The sequence below is a fragment of the Buceros rhinoceros genome, unplaced genomic scaffold (genome assembly GCF_000710305.1).
Source record: "Buceros rhinoceros silvestris isolate BGI_N320 unplaced genomic scaffold, ASM71030v1 scaffold13016, whole genome shotgun sequence".
In the NCBI taxonomy this organism is placed as follows: domain Eukaryota; kingdom Metazoa; phylum Chordata; class Aves; order Bucerotiformes; family Bucerotidae; genus Buceros; species Buceros rhinoceros.
The window spans coordinates 89,321-110,040 of record NW_010419392.1 but is presented as its reverse complement, the minus strand read 5'-3'; the positions used below and the strand labels follow the sequence as shown (position 1 = coordinate 110,040).

Here is a 20,720-nt window from a genome sequence, read left to right as displayed (position 1 = left end):
AATTACGTTTAAAGAGCAAAAAAAGAGCATTTTCCATTATTCACCCTGAAAGATTAAAAAGCCCCAGCATGCTATGAAGGGTGCATATTCTGTTAACAAATCAAGTTTGTAAGTGTAGAATCCACAGAGGGCTAATGCTGAGCTTTTCTCTAGCTACATATTTACATAGGACGCTGAACCAGTCACTATATCATCCGCTTCTTATTGCCAACTTCTGTATATCTGCACAGTTAAAGCGCTCACCTGCACTTTCACCTTTCCATTAAAATAATAGCTGCTCACTGCGCTCTTTGCAAGAACAACAGGCTGTAAACTTCAGCCCTGATATACGTTAGAGACAAATTGCATATGTATGTATTTGCATTTGTATAAAAACACTTCAATCATTTTTTCCTTGAAATGAACCTGTGAAGTCGACATACATCTGTGCAAAGAGACAGCTAATAGGGAATATTCAATTTTACAAACAAAATTGGAAAATCTGCCACCCAAGAAGCTGGCAATGCACATATTTGCTTTCATTTGAACAAGCCTATTTTCCAGGCCAGATAAATATCTACTCTGCATTTGCAATTTTAAATAGGGTATTTGTATATATACACAAACAGATACCTACAAACATACATATATACGTGTGTGCCTCTACTCAGACACATACACAAGTAAATACATAGGAACACAAATTTTATAAATATAAAACATATAAAATATTGTATAGTATTAGAAGTCCATCATATTATAATGTTTATATACATATACAATATTTTCTGCTTTTCTGTTCACCTTAGTATGAATGTTCTCCTTTGTGGGATGCAATTTGTTTTCCTTTACTAAATTTTTTGTCATGAACAAAAGAAAAACCAACTAAAGAGTCTTTTGACGCATCGTTTTGGATCTGTTTTCTTCTGAACCCAAATATGGTGGATTGAAACCTTTTTTTTTTTCCATTTCCCTCATGGCAACAGAATTGTTCGGTTCTTTGATCTAAAAAGTATTTTATAACGGTCAATACAATGACAGAATCTTGCTGACTTTTCCCATGGAGATTGTGAAGGGCATCTGCAATAAATGATTAGCATTCACGCTGTCGTACCCAATTCGTAGAGAGTACCTCAGCCAGTCCGTAAGCGAAGCAAGCAGAGGAGTCCCGACAACAACTCGATGTGTTGGATATGTCTGCACTACACATATGAAGTAGTGCAGAAATAGGAGATCCCAAAACAAATCCAATCCAGACCTAGAAGTAATGCAGCTGGAGGAGTAATACCTGTATGAGGAGGAGTAGTGCCTGCGTGGGTGCATTAAAATGTATCTGAAATACCTGGAAACCTGACTTTAATTCCCTTTTGCCCTAATAGTTGCTTTTTAAAGAAACATCAAAAAAAGAAACCTTATCGTGATAATATTTTGCTTTCTAGTATTCTATATTTAGCAAACCAGCATTCTGGACACAAGTGGTTAAAGATGCTTCCTACAGAGATCTTTGGAATTCTAGGAGTTCGAAAGCAGAAGGAAAAAAAAAAAACTGAAGAGAGTCATTAACATTTTCCCGTTTTCAAAGAGAGAATGGAATTTCAAGCTTACATTCAACGAACTGGGGTGTTTTTCGTCCTTGTGCCACAGGTGCTGTTGTGCGTTTGCCAAAGACTTGTGCATCAAAGCTGGCATAATCAAACGGTACTTTCCCAAACTTCTCCTGTTCTTTCGCCAGGGTGGCTCTGAAGGAGGTGACTGGCTGTGAAGTTCTGTAACTGTACTGAGACACCTCAGGCTGCTTTGCTAAATTTGTCCTGTGGAGAGGAGGGAAAAAATGAATGAGAAAGACAAGAATATCTTTAAATAACTTCCTGAAAAATAGGATACAGCTGCATCTCAGTATCCAAAAGTGCACTGTTATCACATATAAAATTTACTGGTGGATGTACACAATAAATAAATAACATAAATTTGGTGGCTGACCTAGTAGTCAAAGAGCACTTTGACTTCATATGAGTTCAAACCTGAGGACATAAAAAAAAAAAAAAAAAATCTACTGTTCTCTAGCAGTGGTGTGGGCTGTTTACAAGAACGATACTGACTGACTTCTAGGTTACCACTGGAGCATGGTGCTTCTTTTATTGCTAAAAATTTTCTGGACTTTTGCTAGTTGAAGGACTTGTAGTTCTATGGATCGCTGTTGTTCCCACTTTGCAGTGACCGAGTATGGTATAAATATAACACACGATGATCCAAAATAATGGCTTCCGTTATTCGAGAGGAACAAATGATTTATAGTGTGTTATTCCATTTAGCTACTGCTCAGTAACTACTTGTCTTTAGTAATTTCCTAAGGACTTCTCATATGTAGTGTTAAGGCACATGCAGTTGGCAGACACATGGACATAATATTCCGTAACGGCTCTGAAGGAACCATTCGAGCTGATCATGTCAATAATCCACAAATTAAAGTGTCCCCAAATAGACCTGAATATAATAGGTTGTAATGGTCATTGTGCCAATGATGTGCAAATTATGCATGTCTGAAGGGTCCATATAACCCTCAAATGAAATAGAGCTGCAATAAAAAATGTTTCCCCTTTTTGATGCCGTTGTATAAAAAAAAAATCTAGACTAATTAAACCAATAAACTTAAAATAAAGAAACTCAAAATATGAGTTATCCAATGGTGGGGAACCAGAAGGAGCAGAGTTCTCAGCCCTTTCAGGTAACATGCTACTTACTGGATCACTGGAAGATTCCTCTGAAAAGAATCACAAAATAAATGAGGGCTGAGCTGCGAAAAGTGCAGTAAGATATTTAATTTAATCAAATGTCAGTGGCCAAAACAATGCAACAGAGAAACAGTTTTTGAAAATTGTTTTAAACATTTCAACAAGGAGAAAGACATCTGATTAGGCTATTGTGTTGAAGTAAGATTTAGAAGAATATATTTGATTGCTTTTCAAAAGATGTGCACGTTGTCTTTAACACCAGCCACGTGCACAAGAACCAGTGGAAAGCTGCTTGTTAATTTTGAGATATGGTCAAGTTACTTTGCTTTGCATAGGTTCATGCTGGTAAACCAAGTTACCCCTGTAGCCGCAATCTGAAATGGGGGAAAGACCTGAGGTTTTGTGCAGAAATACTCTGGAGAGACTATTTTGTGAAGGCTCTTACCTGTGAGCCTGGTCATGGCACTGCCCAGCTTTTGGAGACTCCAGCTGGTTCTTCTCCTGGGACATTGCCAACTTTTCAGCTGCAGCAATTGGGCAACCAGAAAGGCTGTTTAAAAGCAAGATGAAGAGAAGAAACAAGAAGAAAAACCCTACACGTTAAACTGAAATCTTAAGGAAATGTGTGATGTGGAACTCAACGACTTTGAGCTTCGCTGGTGCCCTGTGCACCTACGGGAGCTGCTGCTGTTATAGTCCAGCTTCATCTGGTTTTAAATTCTTAATGCAAAACTGTGAAATCTGTGTATTCGAGGTGATACATCTGGAAACAGAATCATGTAGGAGTTTTTCTCAGTTCAGCTTTGATGTTTTGTGGCTGGCAAGTCACTAGTAAATTTTTTGACAAATGACATTTACTTTATCAGCTAAACCATGCATATAAGCCTCCTGCTGATTGAAAGGAAAGTGAAAGAAAAAAACCAAACAAACATGTGTACGTGAGCCACAGTCACCAAAGAACACATTTTGTCATTTCAGGTTGTGCTTTCTTTTTTTTAATCGATTTGCTTTACTAGATTCGAACACGTTTTCTTACCCTGGTCGTGGGTTGCTGATGATACAGCAGATGTGCTGCGAAGATGACAGGGAATTTGAAACCAGAAAACACAATGGAAAAATACTTACTGGTTCCTTATACATCCCGGTAGATGATCTTGTAATCTCTCTGGTAAAGACTAACTTTTTGTATTATAGGTAGTAACATAGTATGATCATCCTTGATTTTCACTCGCTCATACACCAACCAATCGATCAGTCAAACAGCAGGAAAAAAAAAAAATCCTACAAAAATTCAGTTCAAAGTTGGCTTTAGAACTTTTTATGTCCCAAGTTTGATCGTAAAATTGACATTATATTTTCCCAGAGGCACTCCAATGGAATATTTTGGCTTGCCGGCTTCCAGAGGAAGCAGTGCTGACACGAGCCATGCCAGTGGCTTGCTGGAGACAGAGGGCCTCGGCGCTCTGCCTCACCTGCAGCCCAGCGGCGCACCGAGGACGGTTTTTCTTCCGCGAGCCATGCCAGTGGCTTGCTGGAGACAGAGTGCCTCGGCGCTCTGCCTCACCTGCAGCCCAGCTGTGATTCCCCAGCTGCCTGTCTGCAAGGCTTTGCTCAATTTTACTTTCTCCCTGCAGGCAGCAAGTTAAACAGATAGGAGCGTTCCGAGCAGGAAGATGACATTCTTGAGGGTAATAATCGGAGTTAGTTTTTGCATGGATTCTAAAATATTCCACTTAAAAGGGATCGTGCCTTGATGGGAACTTCAGCCAAGGACTACCACGTAAGTGGTGCAAAAGCAAGCAGCTTTGTTTTCCTCTGGGTTTTCCAGCTGTAGCAACAATAATGTATTTGTTCATTGCTAGCCCTTCTACCTGATGATGTTTCGCTGTGAAGACTGTGATGAAACTGTAGTTTGAAATCTCATCTCTGGAAAATAGTAGAGGAATTTGCCATCCTCAGTGCTGCAGCCATTTTTTAAAATAATGAAATGAAACACAATTATTTGGTTATAACTAATACAGGCTACCCTTGGAGTTCATAGGCATTCTGCAGTGTAGAACATAACGTACATCTACTGCCAAGATGTGCCCATCAGTTTACTCCCGAGCACACGTAAGGTTTCAAGTGGACAGGAACTTTTCCGACCTACCTTCTGTGTGTGTTGCGATTGCTGTTGACGTGTCCTCTTCCAGTGCATCCTGGGGTGGGGCACTTCAAAACGTTTTCATGCATGGCAAGAACTAAACAGCAGTAAGAAAAAGAAGAGCTGGTAATAATGTCCATTAATTAAAAAACATACATTTTAAAAATGTATGAATCTATGAACATTTTGGACTCAGAAATTCTGTCAGACTTTGACGGCAAATGAAAAGGAAGGAAGGGACCTACAACACAGCAAGGCTGGTGCCTCCAGCATTTACCAGTTTACCCCCATATTGCTGCAGTGCTGCTTCCCACACACACATCAGTGTTTCTAGGGGCTTTAAAATAACAAAAGGTGTAAATTACCAAGGGTATTGCATCATGGAGCCCTTTGCCCTGTGATTCGTACAAGGCCAACTCAGCTGACTAGAAAAGGAGGGTGACAGAGGAGCCCTGGGCCACACAGCCATGCTACATGTAGCTGAAGTCCCTCTGACTCAGCTTGGGGCGAGATCTCAGGTGCAGGAAGGCTCTTGCACCTGAGTGAGGTGCTCTGATCTGACTACATCCCCTTTGCACCCTGATACTTTCTGATCCTCTGAGCTGTGCTGAAACTACTTTAGACCACTCAGTCACGCTCCCAAGCAGCAGCTTACGCTCTCAGCGATGGTTACAACCTCTTGCACGTACGTTCCGATATACCTTTTGATGTGGGTAATCTTCACTAAGACAGAGAAGTACATCTGTGTTAAACAGGCTGTGTCTTTGCACATCTGCCCCCAGGACTTCAGTGCTGCGATATCCTCTGGAGTGCACAGTGCTTCAGAAAAGCTGACTGTTCAGTCAGCCAGACTGTTCTGTCAGGAACCACATTATAATGTATTTTATTTTATTTTTTTTTGCCAGCAGGACAGAACGCATCTGATTGGAAGTGTGATAGTTAAAAAGGACTTGGTAATTTTAACTTTTTAGAAAGTTAATGTTGCTGAGGCCTCCCAAATGCAGCAGCCTGCTTAACTCGGCAGATGTTTCCATAAAAACAGTTTAGTACCGGATTTTAAAAAAGGGAGAGCTACAGTTCGGAACGGGACATTGGTAAAGTGCAAATATCCTTGTAATTTGTTGTCACGCATGCCACCACAAAAACCAATCTAATGAGGTTGTTTAAACAATGTTCACATTAGGTTTTGACTTATTATGCAGCATTTCATTGCATCGCGTTGCACACACACACATACAGACAATCAGATCGGCACGGTTAGAAATAAGCAGAAAAATTCAGGCTAGACTGGGCAGAAAAGTGTTGGGACATTACAGTCACAGGAGAGGGACGTGCTGTGGACCAGCGCTGCGATGTACTGATGGAAGTAACCTTTCTGAGCTCAGAGGTATGAGGGACACTGGAAACATCTCTGAATAAGCGTGCCCAGGCCTCTCACTTATTGGCAACGCAAACCAGCAGCCTCAGTGTGTGATTACGGCAAATCAGCTCCCAGCGCTGAACCAAGCGGGTGATTTCTGTGGGCAAGCGAGATCTTGAAGATTCCTGAGACTACGGCGTGCAGGTCTGCTGGCAGGGTGGGGATAGTTTGGCTCTGATCTGATTCTCCCCTGACGCCACCTGAGGAGCCTACTGCTGTTTGAAATGCGACTGCTGAGGAGTACTCGAGCTTCACTAGTGTGGGAGGGAGGACCGCACCGAAGAGCTGGAGAGCAAAGAAGGAGCGATGGCTCCTCTCCCAGCCTCATTCTGCAATCTCACCCAGAAAAAGGGGGTTTCTTCTCCAGCAGGAGTACTCACTACCCACAATACTGGGCCAGATTCTGGACTGCGGGGTGACGATACTCACTTTCTAGCGGCACTCTAACTTTATGTGGACAACCCGAGAGGCTGCGGTGGTGAGGGTACAGCCCAGTCACGTGCCCTGTGCCATCACATCCTGGGATGGGACATTTGGTTTCTCTCTTTTCAGGCCTAGGTGAATCTGCAGAGAAATCAGATACAGTTTTTGTTTGGTTTTTGCCCCTGTCTGCGCTCAGGCTGAGCAATCCTAGCAGCGTGATGCTCTGTTTCGTACCTCAGATGTAATTCCTACACAAAGTTTTAACAGAGATGTCTGCGATGTAAGCATCCCTTTAGTTTTCACAGCGTGTCCTTTAAACGATGGCTCCCCCCTCCCAATATGCCATTTATGTGCTAAACTATATAGCTTTAGGATTGCAGTGTCATTTATTCCATTCAGAGCCTCAAACGGGAGAGAAGCCACAATCCAGTAAGCCAGAAAACTGGCAGCATCAGCCAACAGCAAGATCTACAGAGAAATTTAAAAAAAAAAAAGGCAGAAACAATCTTTTCCTCTGTTAATGTCAGACTCCAGGAAGCTGGGACAACCAAATAAAAGCTGAGGTGTGAAACAAAACAAACAAACAAACAAAAAGCATTTCACCAGAAGCCATTCCTTAAATATCGCCGATCTCTGGGCTGTAGGTTCTTTGTTAGGAACCTGAATACGTGCCACTTTCCATTTGAGAGGCAGGGCAAGCAGTTCCCTCTGGTACACATGGCAATGCCGCTTTGTGGAGCAGCCCACAATGACGGGGAAAACATGGAGCAGCCGATACCCTTTCAAAGGCGGAGGTCGCAGCCCAGCCCCACAGCTGCCACTCCGTGATGGCCACAGCGCAGTCCCAATTTCTGTTTCAAGCACCTAGAGTTTTGCGGGAAGCACTGGTCAGAAAGCCTTTATTTGATTTCCAATGCAGGATCAAAAGTCTGGGCAAGAAAGGAATGGATTCTGGTCCAGAAATTCTCTTGTGAGAAATCTGGAGGAAGTGGCCGCATAAATTGCTGAGGATGGTTTTAGCTCCATCTGTGATTGGCTGCCAACAGCATTCAGTGCTGGGGGAGAAAACAGCTGCAGCCAGCACAGGGAGCAGCTTCCTTCAAGCGCGTTTCGTTGGACCGTGAGGTAGAACGTGCTTAGGGACATGATCGCCAGAGACAGATGAGGGTTAAACTTCCTGGCAAGACTTAAAGTTAAAAAAAAAATAAAGGAAGGAAAGAAAATAGACTGGGCATCAACAGGAGACCACATGCTTTTGAGAGTCGCTGCAAATGGAAAGTGCTGCCTGCAGTAGTGGACAGAAAATAAAGAGGGATGCTGAAACATGATTTCATTCCCCCCAACCTCACCCCCCACTAATTCAAAAGGTTTATCCTTACAAAGATGGAAAAATATAAATTTAAGCCATCTTTTTCTTATGTAACATCCAAGAAGGAAAATATTAAGAGCTGACAGATTTGATAGTGGATTTTTTAGAAAATGACTAAAATCATGTGGTGTTAATACAACCTGAACACAGCCTAGTTTGTTCCTCCATGAGCATTACCTCTGAACTCGCCTTCAAAGTGCAGCTAATAATAATATGAGAGAAATCAGGAAGGGCCGGATTCTGCCCTGCTTACCATCTCTGCTCCTTCCTACATGTGCTGTGAGAAAATCACATGACACCAATGTGAACCTGGTGAACTGGTCTCGGGATAAAAAAAAGGTATCTGTGAAATTCCAGTATATACCATACCAGATGAAAAGACTGCTTACAGATTTGATAGTGGATTTTTTAGAAAATGACTAAAATCATGTGGTGTTAATACAACCTGAACACAGCCTAGTTTGTTCCTCCATGAGCATTACCTCTGAACTCGCCTTCAAAGTGCAGCTAATAATAATATGAGAGAAATCAGGAAGGGCCGGATTCTGCCCTGCTTACCATCTCTGCTCCTTCCTACGTGTGCTGTGAGAAAGTCACATTGACACCAATGTGAACCTGGTGAACTGGTCTCGGGATAAAAAAAGGTATCTGTGAAATTCCAGTATATACCATACCAGATGAAAAGACTGCTTGAGGCAGAAAAATGCTACAGGAAATATTTCATAGGTGCAACTACTAAAAAAAACCCAAACCTTGTCAGTTACCTTATACACTAAATGGTTTAGATAACTAAACAAAAATACTATTTGCAATGTCCACAGGGACCAATCTAAAGTAACACTAGAGTTCCCGCTAGATAACACTAGAGATAAAGTAAATTGTTTACCAAAAGCAGAAATTGCAGCAATGCTGTTGTGACCTCAGTATATTTGGAAGCCCAGAAGGAAAAGTCAAAGGACAGATGAATGCATTGTTACTTACTACAGCAGGGAGAGTGCTTGTAAAACGACATCTCTTGTAAAATGACATCTCTTGATGTTCTGTAATTGTCCTCAATTGAGGAGTTTCGTACGAGACAGCCCGGTTTACAAATCAGACCCAAATCTTTTAAATCTCCACTTCTGGAAGCCTGATTAAGTACTGAAAATGGAGCAATGTTCCTACAGCTTTGTAGGACGCCACAAACCATCAGAAACAATAAAGATTTTGGAACTTACTGGTAATTCTGCTGATGGCGAATGAGGCAGAAGAGCACGGCTTGTGCTTTCCTGGCTCAGAAGTGCTGGCTGTAGCAAAATGAAATGTTGATATGTGAAGTAGACTGAACTCAGAAAACACATGGCTTAGGAATTAGGTGGTATGTTTGGAAGAGGCCAATTTTTCACCCTAACCTTTCCTTAAGCACAATTTTAATGCCTTCTCTTTTGGCTGCTGAAATTTAGGAGGTATGTATTAGCGCCCTATGGAGGAGGAGGCAGAGGAGGAGGAAACGGAGGAGAAGGAGTGTCACTGCCAGCTACACAGCCCTTTTAGTACCCATTACCGATCATTTCATGTAGGGGTTTGGCAGGAAGCCAAGTACCTAGCATTTAACCTGGTTAGATGTAAGGCACTAGTGTGAAGGTACATAATTAACAAAATTACCAGCTAAATTCCAGATTCTTTACTGTTGCTATAAAACCCAGCTCAGAATCTTCTATCAATCACGGGAGAAACGCTTAAGCAGGTAAGAACAGCCAAAAATACTTCCTTACGTTTGTTGCTAAATATCTGTCTCCCACCAATGTCAACAACTTTGGTTTGTCTCCTTTCCCCTGCTAGATGCTCCAGAAGAAACCTATCCAGTTCCTTGTAGGTGCTGTGAAACACATGCCCTTGCTCCGCCTGCAGAGCGATCGCTTGTTCTAGCAAACTCAAGTTCCCTTTTGTTTTGTCCAGCTCAACCGAGACTTCTGTGGTTTCTGACAGGCACTCGTTATCGTCGTCTTCACTTTCAGGGAAGGGATTCTGAATTCTCTGCTCAAACAGATCTGGGCGAGACTCCTGGGGTGCTCTTGGCTCTGTTTCTGAGTCACAGAGTGTTTCACCAGGGCCAAATTCTACCTCTTCCTTCTTAATTTCCGGGACCTCCAGGACGCTAGGTTGGTTACACTCTACTATATACTTCTGTGTTGCGTGGGGCTTTACACTAGTTTCTTCAGAGAAATTTGAGGAGCTGTCCCACTCGTTGTCCATAAGTTCAGAGTTACTTTCATTTTCCTCAGATGAACAGTATTTTGGGTCAGAAATAACAGTCTTTTCCTTTCCTTCAGCTGAGTTAATCATGTAACATTCATCAGTGTCATCACTTTCTGCTTTTAAGGATTGGATACCGCTATCATTTAGGTTTTCTGCCGCTATTTGACTGGGTGCATCTTTTGCTAATTTTCCCATGTTCATCAAAGATTTGGCCACAGCATCTTGATAGCTGGAGTAGTTCTCTTTTCTTTGACTGGAATCTTCTTGCCCAGCTGTATGAGGGGTTTCCTCAGATGATTTCGGAGTACTCTCCTCTGCTTGAGAAAAAACAAGAGAAAAATATAAGTAAGAATAAGTGTGTCTTGTAGAAGCGATACTAAGATATTTACTTACCATTCGCTATCTCTTTATTCAAAGGTATTCTGAAATGACTGAATTCACACTAAGGCTGTGTTTGAACTGACTGCTTGTAGCATCAAGAAAAACCCTTCCAAGATTATATCTCTGTTATAGCTCCAAAGCTATCTGAGAAATAAATATGTTGCTTTTTTCCACTGATGGTGAAGACATATATTACCTTAGAACACACACGCAGTCCTATACGGTCATATAATGTGCCATATACAGATGCTATATATATATATATACACACACACAAGCTATGTAATAGATGCATTTATACATACGGGCACACACATTTTAGAATTCCTCTGATCTATTTTCACTTTTCTTCCATCTAAAAGTCCCAAATATTTTCTCAAAATAGATCCTAATTACTCTCCCAGTCACCCCAGATCCCATGAACGACCTTGATGGAAAAAACCCTCAATACTTCACAGAGGGCAAGCTCCTGGTCACCACTGCAATTGCCACATTAAGTGATAGATCAGGTCATGCACAGGCAAACAGAAATGGTTGTTATGTGCAGACTCATAAAGGACTTGTTAAAGACACCACTGAAGTGCATCCTGTCCTTATAAACATCTTTCTTCAGAAGAAAAGCAGCAGCCAGCAGGTAATAGAGGCTGCATGAGGGAGAGGCTGTTGGTGTGCAAGACAATATGCCTTTTGTATCTCATTTAATTTTTTATAAACATTTCCTCTGACAAGGACACTCAAAAATACATCTCCATCATCTTCCTTTCTGGTAATTATCTCTCTAAAATCAACACTGGTTTGCCAGGATCAAGTAAATATTGCCATAGTAACTAAAAGCATTTTTGGATGAAGGGAAGAATTTAGTCACAACACTAGCCCCTTCAATAATGCTGATTATAGGGTACATTCTTTTGTTGGGATCTATTCAACATAAACTGAAAAATTTAACATTTTACTTCCTAGAAAGGAGGGTGAATAAACAAGCACAGACTATTTCATAAGATGTGCCTGTCCTCTCCTGAATCAGAAGAACTCCAGGTTTAAATAATGAATTAAGCATAGTCTAAAATGCAAATGAAGTTTCTCTCAATAACACAGCGAGCTATTAAGAGAAAGTGTAAAGGGTTATGATAATTTTAAAGTATTATGAACTACAGAAAACAAATAAAAAGCATTTTCAGTGAATATGTCCAATTCATTGAACTATTCTCTCAATCCACTTAACTACCCACATGTGTACAATAATGATTTATAGACATTATACCTAATTATGCATATTTGGGCTGTGTTAGAGTGCCTAACAAAAGCTCTAGAAAGCAACAATTACCTCTGTTGCTTAGCTACATAGTTTAAAATATTCCTATTAAGTGCAGATTATTGTGGAGGGGAAATGGGGGACAAAAATGCACATGTGCACCACAATGCATTTCACTTTAGTGCTGCCAAACTGTTAGCATTTTGGGTCATTTCCAGTTTACATAATTGTTTGGTTCAACTGTTTGTTATATGCTAAAAGAAAATATTGATTAATTCTTATTCTTCTTCAGAAAATGGGGCTCATGCAGGGAGGGGTGGTCTTGTGCGCTGTGTGCATAAAGTCGTGTTTAAAAAAAGTGTCTGCAAACCCCAGTGTAACTTTTTAGCAGCTGGTCTGGTACCACACACATTGCGGTATTCTGAATAAAGAAGTCTGCTGTCTTTTCACGTCTCAGCAAGAATGATGATTTGGCTCTCTAACCAACTTGGGTCAAATGGGGTTTTATTATTTGCTCTTCTGCCATGTAGAAAATAACAGAATCCCAATCAGTGGCTCATTTCAAAAAAGTAAGAAGTTCTAGTTTTAAAGAACGCAACCCCCACCCTTCAAAAGAAAAACACAGCAAACAACACCTGATAATAATTTTTTCAGGTTTTTTTGAAAAATAGTAAAAATTCATAAATTTCCTCCTTATATGTTCAATAATTTTTAAATGCAATGTTTAAAAATTTGTGGTTGAACCAGTCTTAATGGATCAGCTGTCCCAGCTTTGCTTTTCCCTTCTACAGGCTGTAAATTTACTTAAAAATAACCAAAACTCAGCTTAGTTTACAGTTGCATCAAGCCATGAACTGAAGCATTGACGGATCAACAGACAAAAGTCGTGAGTCCATAATAAAATCAGCAATGTTACACTAAAATTACAAATAAACCTGCACATCCAGACCAGCTGCATGCTTGAGCTGGTCATTGGTTTTGTACATTGGTACATTGTTTTGTAGCTGGCAAAAAATAATGCGAAAGGGGTAGGTTGTATTATCAGTGACACAAGCAGGTTGGGAGAAATGTCACTGATATCAAATAAATCTTTTTGAAACCAAGAGTTCTCTTGCTTTTGACTGAAGGGCTGGCAGACAATGTTCCCCCAAGTTTATACCAATGGACCTGGCCCAACGCTTGCCCTTTTCCCGAAAAAAGAACCAGTTAAATAGCTGGTTCATATGTATACGGTACGAGTTCTACTTTTACATACATCATAGGAGTTTCTCTTCAGCAAGTTCTTCAGGCTGTGCAGAAGACAGACACAAGGGAAAGAAAAATGCCTTACTGAGGGCAACCCTGGATAGCCAGGAACCAGGCTGAATCAATACCAGAAAAATTATCTATAGTCTATATATATATATATATGTATCAAAAAACTCCTTCCGAACAACAACAACAAAACCTCATACAGAAACTCTTTCTCAGACATCTTCTTTTCTGGTGTTAGGAGATAGGAATTCTTGCAGGTTGGACAGGCACTGAGAACCATGGAGCTTTTTTCTTGATGATTTTGGCTTAGTCATGTCACCCAAAAGGCAGAGACATTGAGTATCACCTTGTTAATTACTGTTCTGTTTGAAGAGGGAGATCCCTTCTCGGCTTTCACACTGGTGGGATGCAGACCCCTGGAAGACCCCTCCTAGAAGACTTACAACTGGCTGAAAACTTCGTCCTATAGAAATGATGCAAAGACCTCCACGGATTTTGGTAGAACCAGGATTTGACTCTAATCTGAAAGGCAGCTGCTGCTGCCTTCTGTGTGTTTTCTAGTGTTCATATGTGTAAGAACTGGGGCGGGAAGGGGGGGGGGTGTTGTTTTGGTTTTTAAAGAAATTCTATTTAGAGCAGATAAAGATATAAATTCCTAATCTTAGTTCATCTTAGAATAGGCCAGGTTGGAAGGGACCTTGAAAGATCATCTGTTCCAGCCTTTTGTGGGAAAGGGAGCCTCGATAAGACTACCTAACACCCTGTCCTTCCAAAATATTTGATAAAAAGAAACTCAGTGGAAAATAAATTACTTTAAACACCCATAGCAACCAGCAGCTGAATGGAATGCAAGTTCATTCTGTTTTCATATTATCTATGATTACTAATTTCCCAGAGCTGGATCACACTGCTTTTATCTTGACATTTTCTACCTCCTGATGACTCCTCCCTTTAAAACAAATACAGAATGTATTCCACTGATATCTTCTCACTTGCCTGATTAATTTGCACAGGACTTCTTAAACAAATATGTGACAGCCAATTTAGTTTGATACTTTTTGTTCATCTTGAATATATGTATAAATATATTAGGAAGAGCAATACAGACATACTGTAGCTGTATCTTTCCGCCACCCCCTCCTCTTCCATATTTTCCAGTATACACATTGTAGAAGTTTCTATAAATTGTTGGATGTGTTTGGCTTAGCAGAGTTGGAATAACAAGTATAAAAGTGCTGAGTCTAATAATCGTGTTAAACAGAACGCACGCAGCAGTCACATGCATGAAATCGCTTTGCTAAATGTTAAAGTCAACAATGTTTTGCTAAGCGGTTTTTTTTCTTCTTAAGAGCTCTATATATTCCAGGGAAAAATCATAAATGTGTTTTTCTCAGTGGTGGGCTTAACCTTGTTCTTTGACAGAGCTAGCAGAGGATCAGATGCTGCTCCATATCTGACCTGCTGCCGTAGTTATATCTCTGTGCGACCTACAAAGCATTTACTAGATCTCAGGCGGAGTTATCGTACAAAATAATTGGAAGTACCATGATTAAACCTAGACAGAAATGCATCCTTCCAACTCTCTTAAGAGTCAAACACATTCTGCATCCTTTTTGAAAACAGTTTCACATCTCCCATCCTCGCTGTGGAATGCAGGTTCAAGGGGAGGCATGCTGCATGGCTACCTGGTGTTGAACTGCTCTCAAGGACACTGATCTCTTCCTGTAAATCCGTCCTGTCTTCATTTTCTTCTTTGCATTCCAAGCTGGGGCTGTAGTGGCGGGGTTTCATTAACAGGGACTTCCTTTTGTTGACAGGGACGCCCGATAGCTGTTCTTCGGCTTTTCTCTTCTTAGCCATGGAGCATTTGTAGGCACTGCAATGATCAGTCACCAATGGTAGAGAAAAAAGTGGGAGAAGTGAGGTGTAAGTTGTTTAAAAAGTAGCACTATCCTCTAGTTTAATTCTAAGTATAAAATGAAGACTGACAAAATATCAATTCACTTCAGTTTCAGCAAGTTGTGCTTAGCGGATGCTTAATTTTAGCTCATGCACTCAAAGCTCAGGGCAAGACAAATCCCACTTTTCACTGCTGCCAAAATCTGTTTGGGGGGAGGGGAATGAGGAGGAAAACAAAACCAAAACACCCATAACCCAACATCCTTAATCCTCAATACACAAATGTTAATCCAAGACCTGCTCTGCAGTAAAATAAATACACCCAGGTAAGGATGAACAAAACTGCTGATAACCCAGAGAAGAAGCTAAGAGGAAAAACATACCCCCAGTTATACTGGAACATCCCGAGTCTTTGGCTCCATTACCTTTACGTGACTATGGAGATCCAAACACGTACCTGAGTTCAAGAGCATGAAACCTCTGAAACACACTCTATATTCAGAACACGTTGCAATACGGGTCCCTCTTTCAATATCAGACCCAGGCGTTGGTTTCATTGAGTTAATCCGAGCCATAAAACCCTAGTTGAAGTTCTTTTGGGTTCTCCATATACTCTGGAAAAAGGCTCCTCCAGAGATGCCTCCATAGATGTTGTACCATACTCACTAAAGAACCTGAACGTCCAACACTCTTTTTAAAATAACTTTTGGTGTGAGTGATTTGGCGTGGTATCATTGTTCTCTCTCACACAGCGGTGTAAGAAATTTGTGTGGTGTGAATAATAGCGTTCATATTATATCTGTCAGAGATGAAAAAAACTACATATATGAATCTGTGTAATCCACTCAATGCTTTCTCGACCTTAGGCACCCGCAGGGTGCATTACAAATCTACACGATGCCCTTAAGTGTTGGATTTTCCATTTGGCTCATGGACTTAGCTGCAAGATTTGCAAAAAATCCATGTATGCAGAGAACTCCTATTGGTTACACATGTTACAAGCTCAACAGCATAAATTAATCCTTCCAAGGTATCTTACATGCACTAAATTGGCTCAGGTTCTGATTGTTTTGGATGAAAGCATATGACTAACTTGAGCTTTTTGTTATAAAAAAATACCCATTTTTGGCTAAGCACCTTTTTGGCAATCCATCGTTGCAAACATGAAGGACGGGAAAACGCAAAGATCTGCATTTTAGGTGGAGTGTTAAAATTCTACCATATGCATCTTAAACACAGTGGATATTCTTGATCTTCTGAAAGCTACAGGGCTATGGGCATCAGGAATACTGGGTGCTAAGCACCTGCTTTAGTCGAATGGATTATGGCTTCTCTATTATTTCTCTGTTTATGAACAGTAGATAACATGAACATCATATTAAAGGTCAGAATCACAACGGTATAAGCATCCTCTTGGAAGTGATGGCCATATAACAGACATCAGGGGTGGATGTAGTGTGGACAAAGACGCATGATTTATTTCTAAGAAAATAAAATCAAGAGTTTCTTAACAGTTTATACCATTCACGTCGTTTCAGGAAAATTGAATAAACAGCAAATGCCTGAAAATCCTTCACACACTTTTTTTTTCTAATGAACAAAACCTTCACTAGGTTTGCTTTTGATCTTATTTATTTGTCAAGCTTAGTATTCCTCCAGTAGCTACTGTGAGAGTGTTTAGGAGAAGATGAATTTGCAGTCTTTAATTCCCCTTCGACAAAGCTACAGCTGTTTCTTACACAAGCGTAATTAATAGATTTTTAGATCAGAAGATCCAATTAGATCATCTAGTATGCCCTCCTGTGCAACACAGGCCACAGAACTTCATCTAGCTCTTCATTTTTAATCCTGTCATTTGTCTGACTACCGTCTATCTTCCGCTCAAGTTAAGGGGAAATGGGGTAAGCTGGTAACTTGATTGCTGTATTCTTGCTCGCTAAGTACATTCTTCTTCTAGTAACATAATGTTTTAAGCCCAGCACATGCTAGTTTTTCACCACAACTGTGAAAGAAAGTCAAACCCAGATGGCAGCAGAACACAATCAAGACCAGAGGCAGGTGCCACCTGCAGATCTGCTCTGGGAAACCAGAGCACAAGAATCCCAGCTGTGACCACCACAGTTTACAGCAGTGAATCCAGAGCTGCTGCATCCGCATCAGGACGGGAGGCACAAATCTGCCTGGAAGCAGTTGCCTGTGTTAGAAAGTTTCCCTCTATGAAAGACCGATGCATTAGCTTGTCCTTAGCTCGTATCTTTTTCTGTATACAGGCGACCACTCACCCAGATTTCCTCTAGTTCCCATCACTTTTAAATAAGTGAATACATGAGATTCAACTTCAAGTAAAATCATTCCTGACACCTTCCACTCTGATTACAGGAATATGACAAAATCAGGTGTTGCTTCCTCCCTAGGAAGGGCAAATTGCTCTCCATAGGCCAGGAAAGATTTTGCCACTCCAGCAGAATATACTCCTGCTGCTGGTGGTGAGTTATTAAAATGCTGGTTTTGAGTTTGAACTGGAATCTGTAAGTTTGCAAGAGCCAATTTAAAGATCTGCCATGTACCGGCAATTCCCCTTCTTTTTTACCTTATGGTGCTTGAAAGTAAAAATGGACATAAAATAGAACAGCCAGTTCACAAGTGGTAGCTTTAAGTACTTACTCGTGAATTATTAAGTATTTGTTAATGGACACGGGGATTTTAACTCCTATGAAAAGAATACATTTGTGCCTTTGTAACATTCATGGCATGTCGATTGCACCTTTGTCTTAAAAAGTTTGTTCTTCTCTTTTCCTTGTGTCCATTCACACACACACACGTTAGCACAGATTTGTCAAGCTGTAGTTTGTCAAATGGTAAACCTATAATTTAGCTTCTCTATTACTCATCTCATAAATTCAATGTCTAATAGTTTTGTTGCTATTTATCAATGGCCTGCTTGTTGTCATGGAACACTGATTCAGCTGTCAAGGTTATTTGGTAATCTGAGGCTCATAAAACAGGAGAAGCTCTTTTTGTTATGAGCTCAAAGCCAATACATAGGGGTTGGGGTTTTTTTCCCCCCAATGTAACTCTACTTAAATTTTATGAACAATAAATCATCTTAGTACTATTTATAATAAGCAGATTTTTTATTATTATTTTTTCAGTCAATTACTCAGTTACCAAAAACAGTCTTGTGACGGTTACTATAGTGTGAGCCAAGAAATTAAAACCTAAGACCTTGTTGCATGTGTTGGGAAAAAAAAACCCGAACCATGATAAACCTTCCATACGTATCTCACACCTAAACATATATTTAAATGTACTAAGTACTCCTCTTTATTTCTGCTCATGATATACCTTGGATGGTGTGGGCAGGCACTGGGAGCGTACGGGCAGAACAGTGCTTTGAGCTCCACAACGCAATGCCTCAAAGAGAAGTTTTAAACAGTCCTAACCACAGACAGCCTTTCCTATTGCTGCAAACTGTCATGCTCATTTTTTTTTTTTTTGGTTCATCTAAGGGACGTGTTTGTCAAGCCCTTAACCCAACCTTTAACCACTTGGTAGCCAGCAAAGATTTTTTTGTTGTTCATCTGGTGGCAAAGCTTCCAGATGTCTGGGGGTGTTTTTCTTGCTCACAGCAGCCTGCAGGTTGGTAAAGCACGATAACAGGACTAAAAACTGCCGTAGTGGGTAAAACCAGGGGCACGTTCAGCCTGACAACTGCTGTTTACTAATGCCTGTAGTGGATACCATGTAAAATGCTAACAGAACACACTGCACCTCACATACATTCCTTAGCTTCAATAGAACATAAATGTCTTAGAAGATCATGGCACTTAAATTTGTTGTCTAACACTATTTAAGGAGCCCACTCCTCATTTGAGTTTGTACAAGAATAATTAGTGGAACATTTTAGGTTTTGGAGAAAATAATGTAAAACTCTTAGCCTGAATTCCCTTTTGACTGTTTGTGTAACTATGCTACAAAAGGAAACATTAGATTATTGAATTACAGTTAAAGAAGACATCATCTTCTCATCTGCGGAACCATTTAACGTCATACCAGCAGTTAAAAAGAAAGATAGCCTAATTGCCCTTAATCATATGGTGAATAAAGACATTACCTGCTGCTTTAGGCCTTGGTCAGGTTTTGCTCACAATCTTGCAGATGCCATAGGGCGCTTGCAGATGCCATTGGGCATCTTCCTTACGGGGGGGAAAAGTCAGTATTCGAAGATTCATTCACAACTGCCACTCACGGATGAACCAGTCTGTCACGGTCAGGCTTTCTTCTAAGAATTTTAAGACTGTACTAAATCAGAGGTACCTAAAAGGAACAAGTATTCTGAACATCTCCCCACTTTAGTCTTCTTCTACATCCACTTGTTCTCCAAGAAACAGATGAGCTGGATTCTGTCTAAGTCTCTAGCCCAATGTTTTCCAGAGGTTTAGGCTATAGCTGGAAGTATCTGATCCCATGAAATCAAAAAAACCCTGAGCTCCTCAGAAGCTGACGATGAACAAGAGAAATTGCTCGCATTGGATACAGAAAAATGATCTGCTCCTAGGATGGATCACACATCTGTTGAGATGACATTGACGTTATTGTTTACATCAACAATGAAAGCCAGAGGTTCATGAGAGGAGCTGGAATGTCAGAGTCCAAAGAAAGCGAGCATCGGTAGACTGAGCACTGCAATTGAAAATCCAAACGAGTGCTGTTAATTACAGCAACTTCGAATGAACAGCAGTGTTTGGGGGGAAAGGTGGAGAGTGACTATGACTCAGTTGTTTACTCCGTCTTCAGTTTAAGACGGTCAGATTTGTGTTCCTTTTCCTCAACCGACCCTCCTTGTTTGCAACGAGTGCATGGAAATTTTATAGCTCAGTGGAAGTGAGAGTGAGAGTTGCTTTAAAAGTGAGAACAGACAGAAAGATGATATCAACTCACTGTCTCCTCATAGCCAGAAGTTGGAGTCTCCATAGAAAGACTTGATCCACAGCATCACTCAGGCCTGCAAGAACTATTCAGCACCCAAGGACTAAGGTCGTGTTTCCAATGCCATGAAATTACTTACTGAATTCACGTATTCTGACTATGTATACAGACAAATCCTAGATTCAGAAAACTAGGTAGACATTACTTTTAAGATACATGGATTAGTCACGGATTTTACACACACAGAGAGAATATTTTCTAAAAGGAAGAAAATTAATTGCATCACTTCTGTCCATGGATACAGGAATATCAAATCTACAAAGTTTATGCCTTTGGAAAAATGACAAATAAACACTAATTCCATTTACTGCATTCCACTCTAAAATCCATAGAGGTGCTAGATGAAAAACTAAACAAAGTCTCTCACAGAACATTAAAAAATTTACTTGTGTATCAAATAAGGACTTCTTGATACTTTCCTTGTCCTTTTTTTTTGTTTAAAGGAAGTTACTCGAGGAGATGCTTTACGTCAATGAGAGTGGCAGCTCAAGAGAAGGCTCTAGTGACTTCATCCCGTCTCTGTACCCTTCAAATCTCATTCTTAGAAAGTTCTGTAAGCTTTACAATACCTTGTTTCTTCTCTGCTGCATGGCCTACATACATTCTCGGGATTTCTACAGCGCTGGATTCAGCTACTCCAT

The 20,720-nt window shown here is 40.5% G+C and overlaps 1 protein-coding gene across 1 annotated transcript in view; it reads right to left on the bottom strand.

Moving 5' to 3' along the window:
- Window positions 1–1,584: 1,584 nt before the first annotated feature.
- The window catches only part of LOC104495867 (suppression of tumorigenicity 18 protein-like), a gene marked incomplete at both ends in the record, with an annotated part of 36,069 nt that continues 16,933 nt past the window's right edge, over window positions 1,585–20,720 (bottom strand). Inside the window, 6 exons of the mRNA XM_010138904.1 lie at window positions 1,585–1,790; window positions 3,157–3,261; window positions 4,861–4,951; window positions 6,704–6,838; window positions 9,821–10,618; window positions 14,877–15,067. Coding sequence (XP_010137206.1) covers window positions 1,585–1,790; window positions 3,157–3,261; window positions 4,861–4,951; window positions 6,704–6,838; window positions 9,821–10,618; window positions 14,877–15,067 — 1,526 coding nt within the window. The remainder of the gene's footprint in view (window positions 1,791–3,156; window positions 3,262–4,860; window positions 4,952–6,703; window positions 6,839–9,820; window positions 10,619–14,876; window positions 15,068–20,720) is intronic.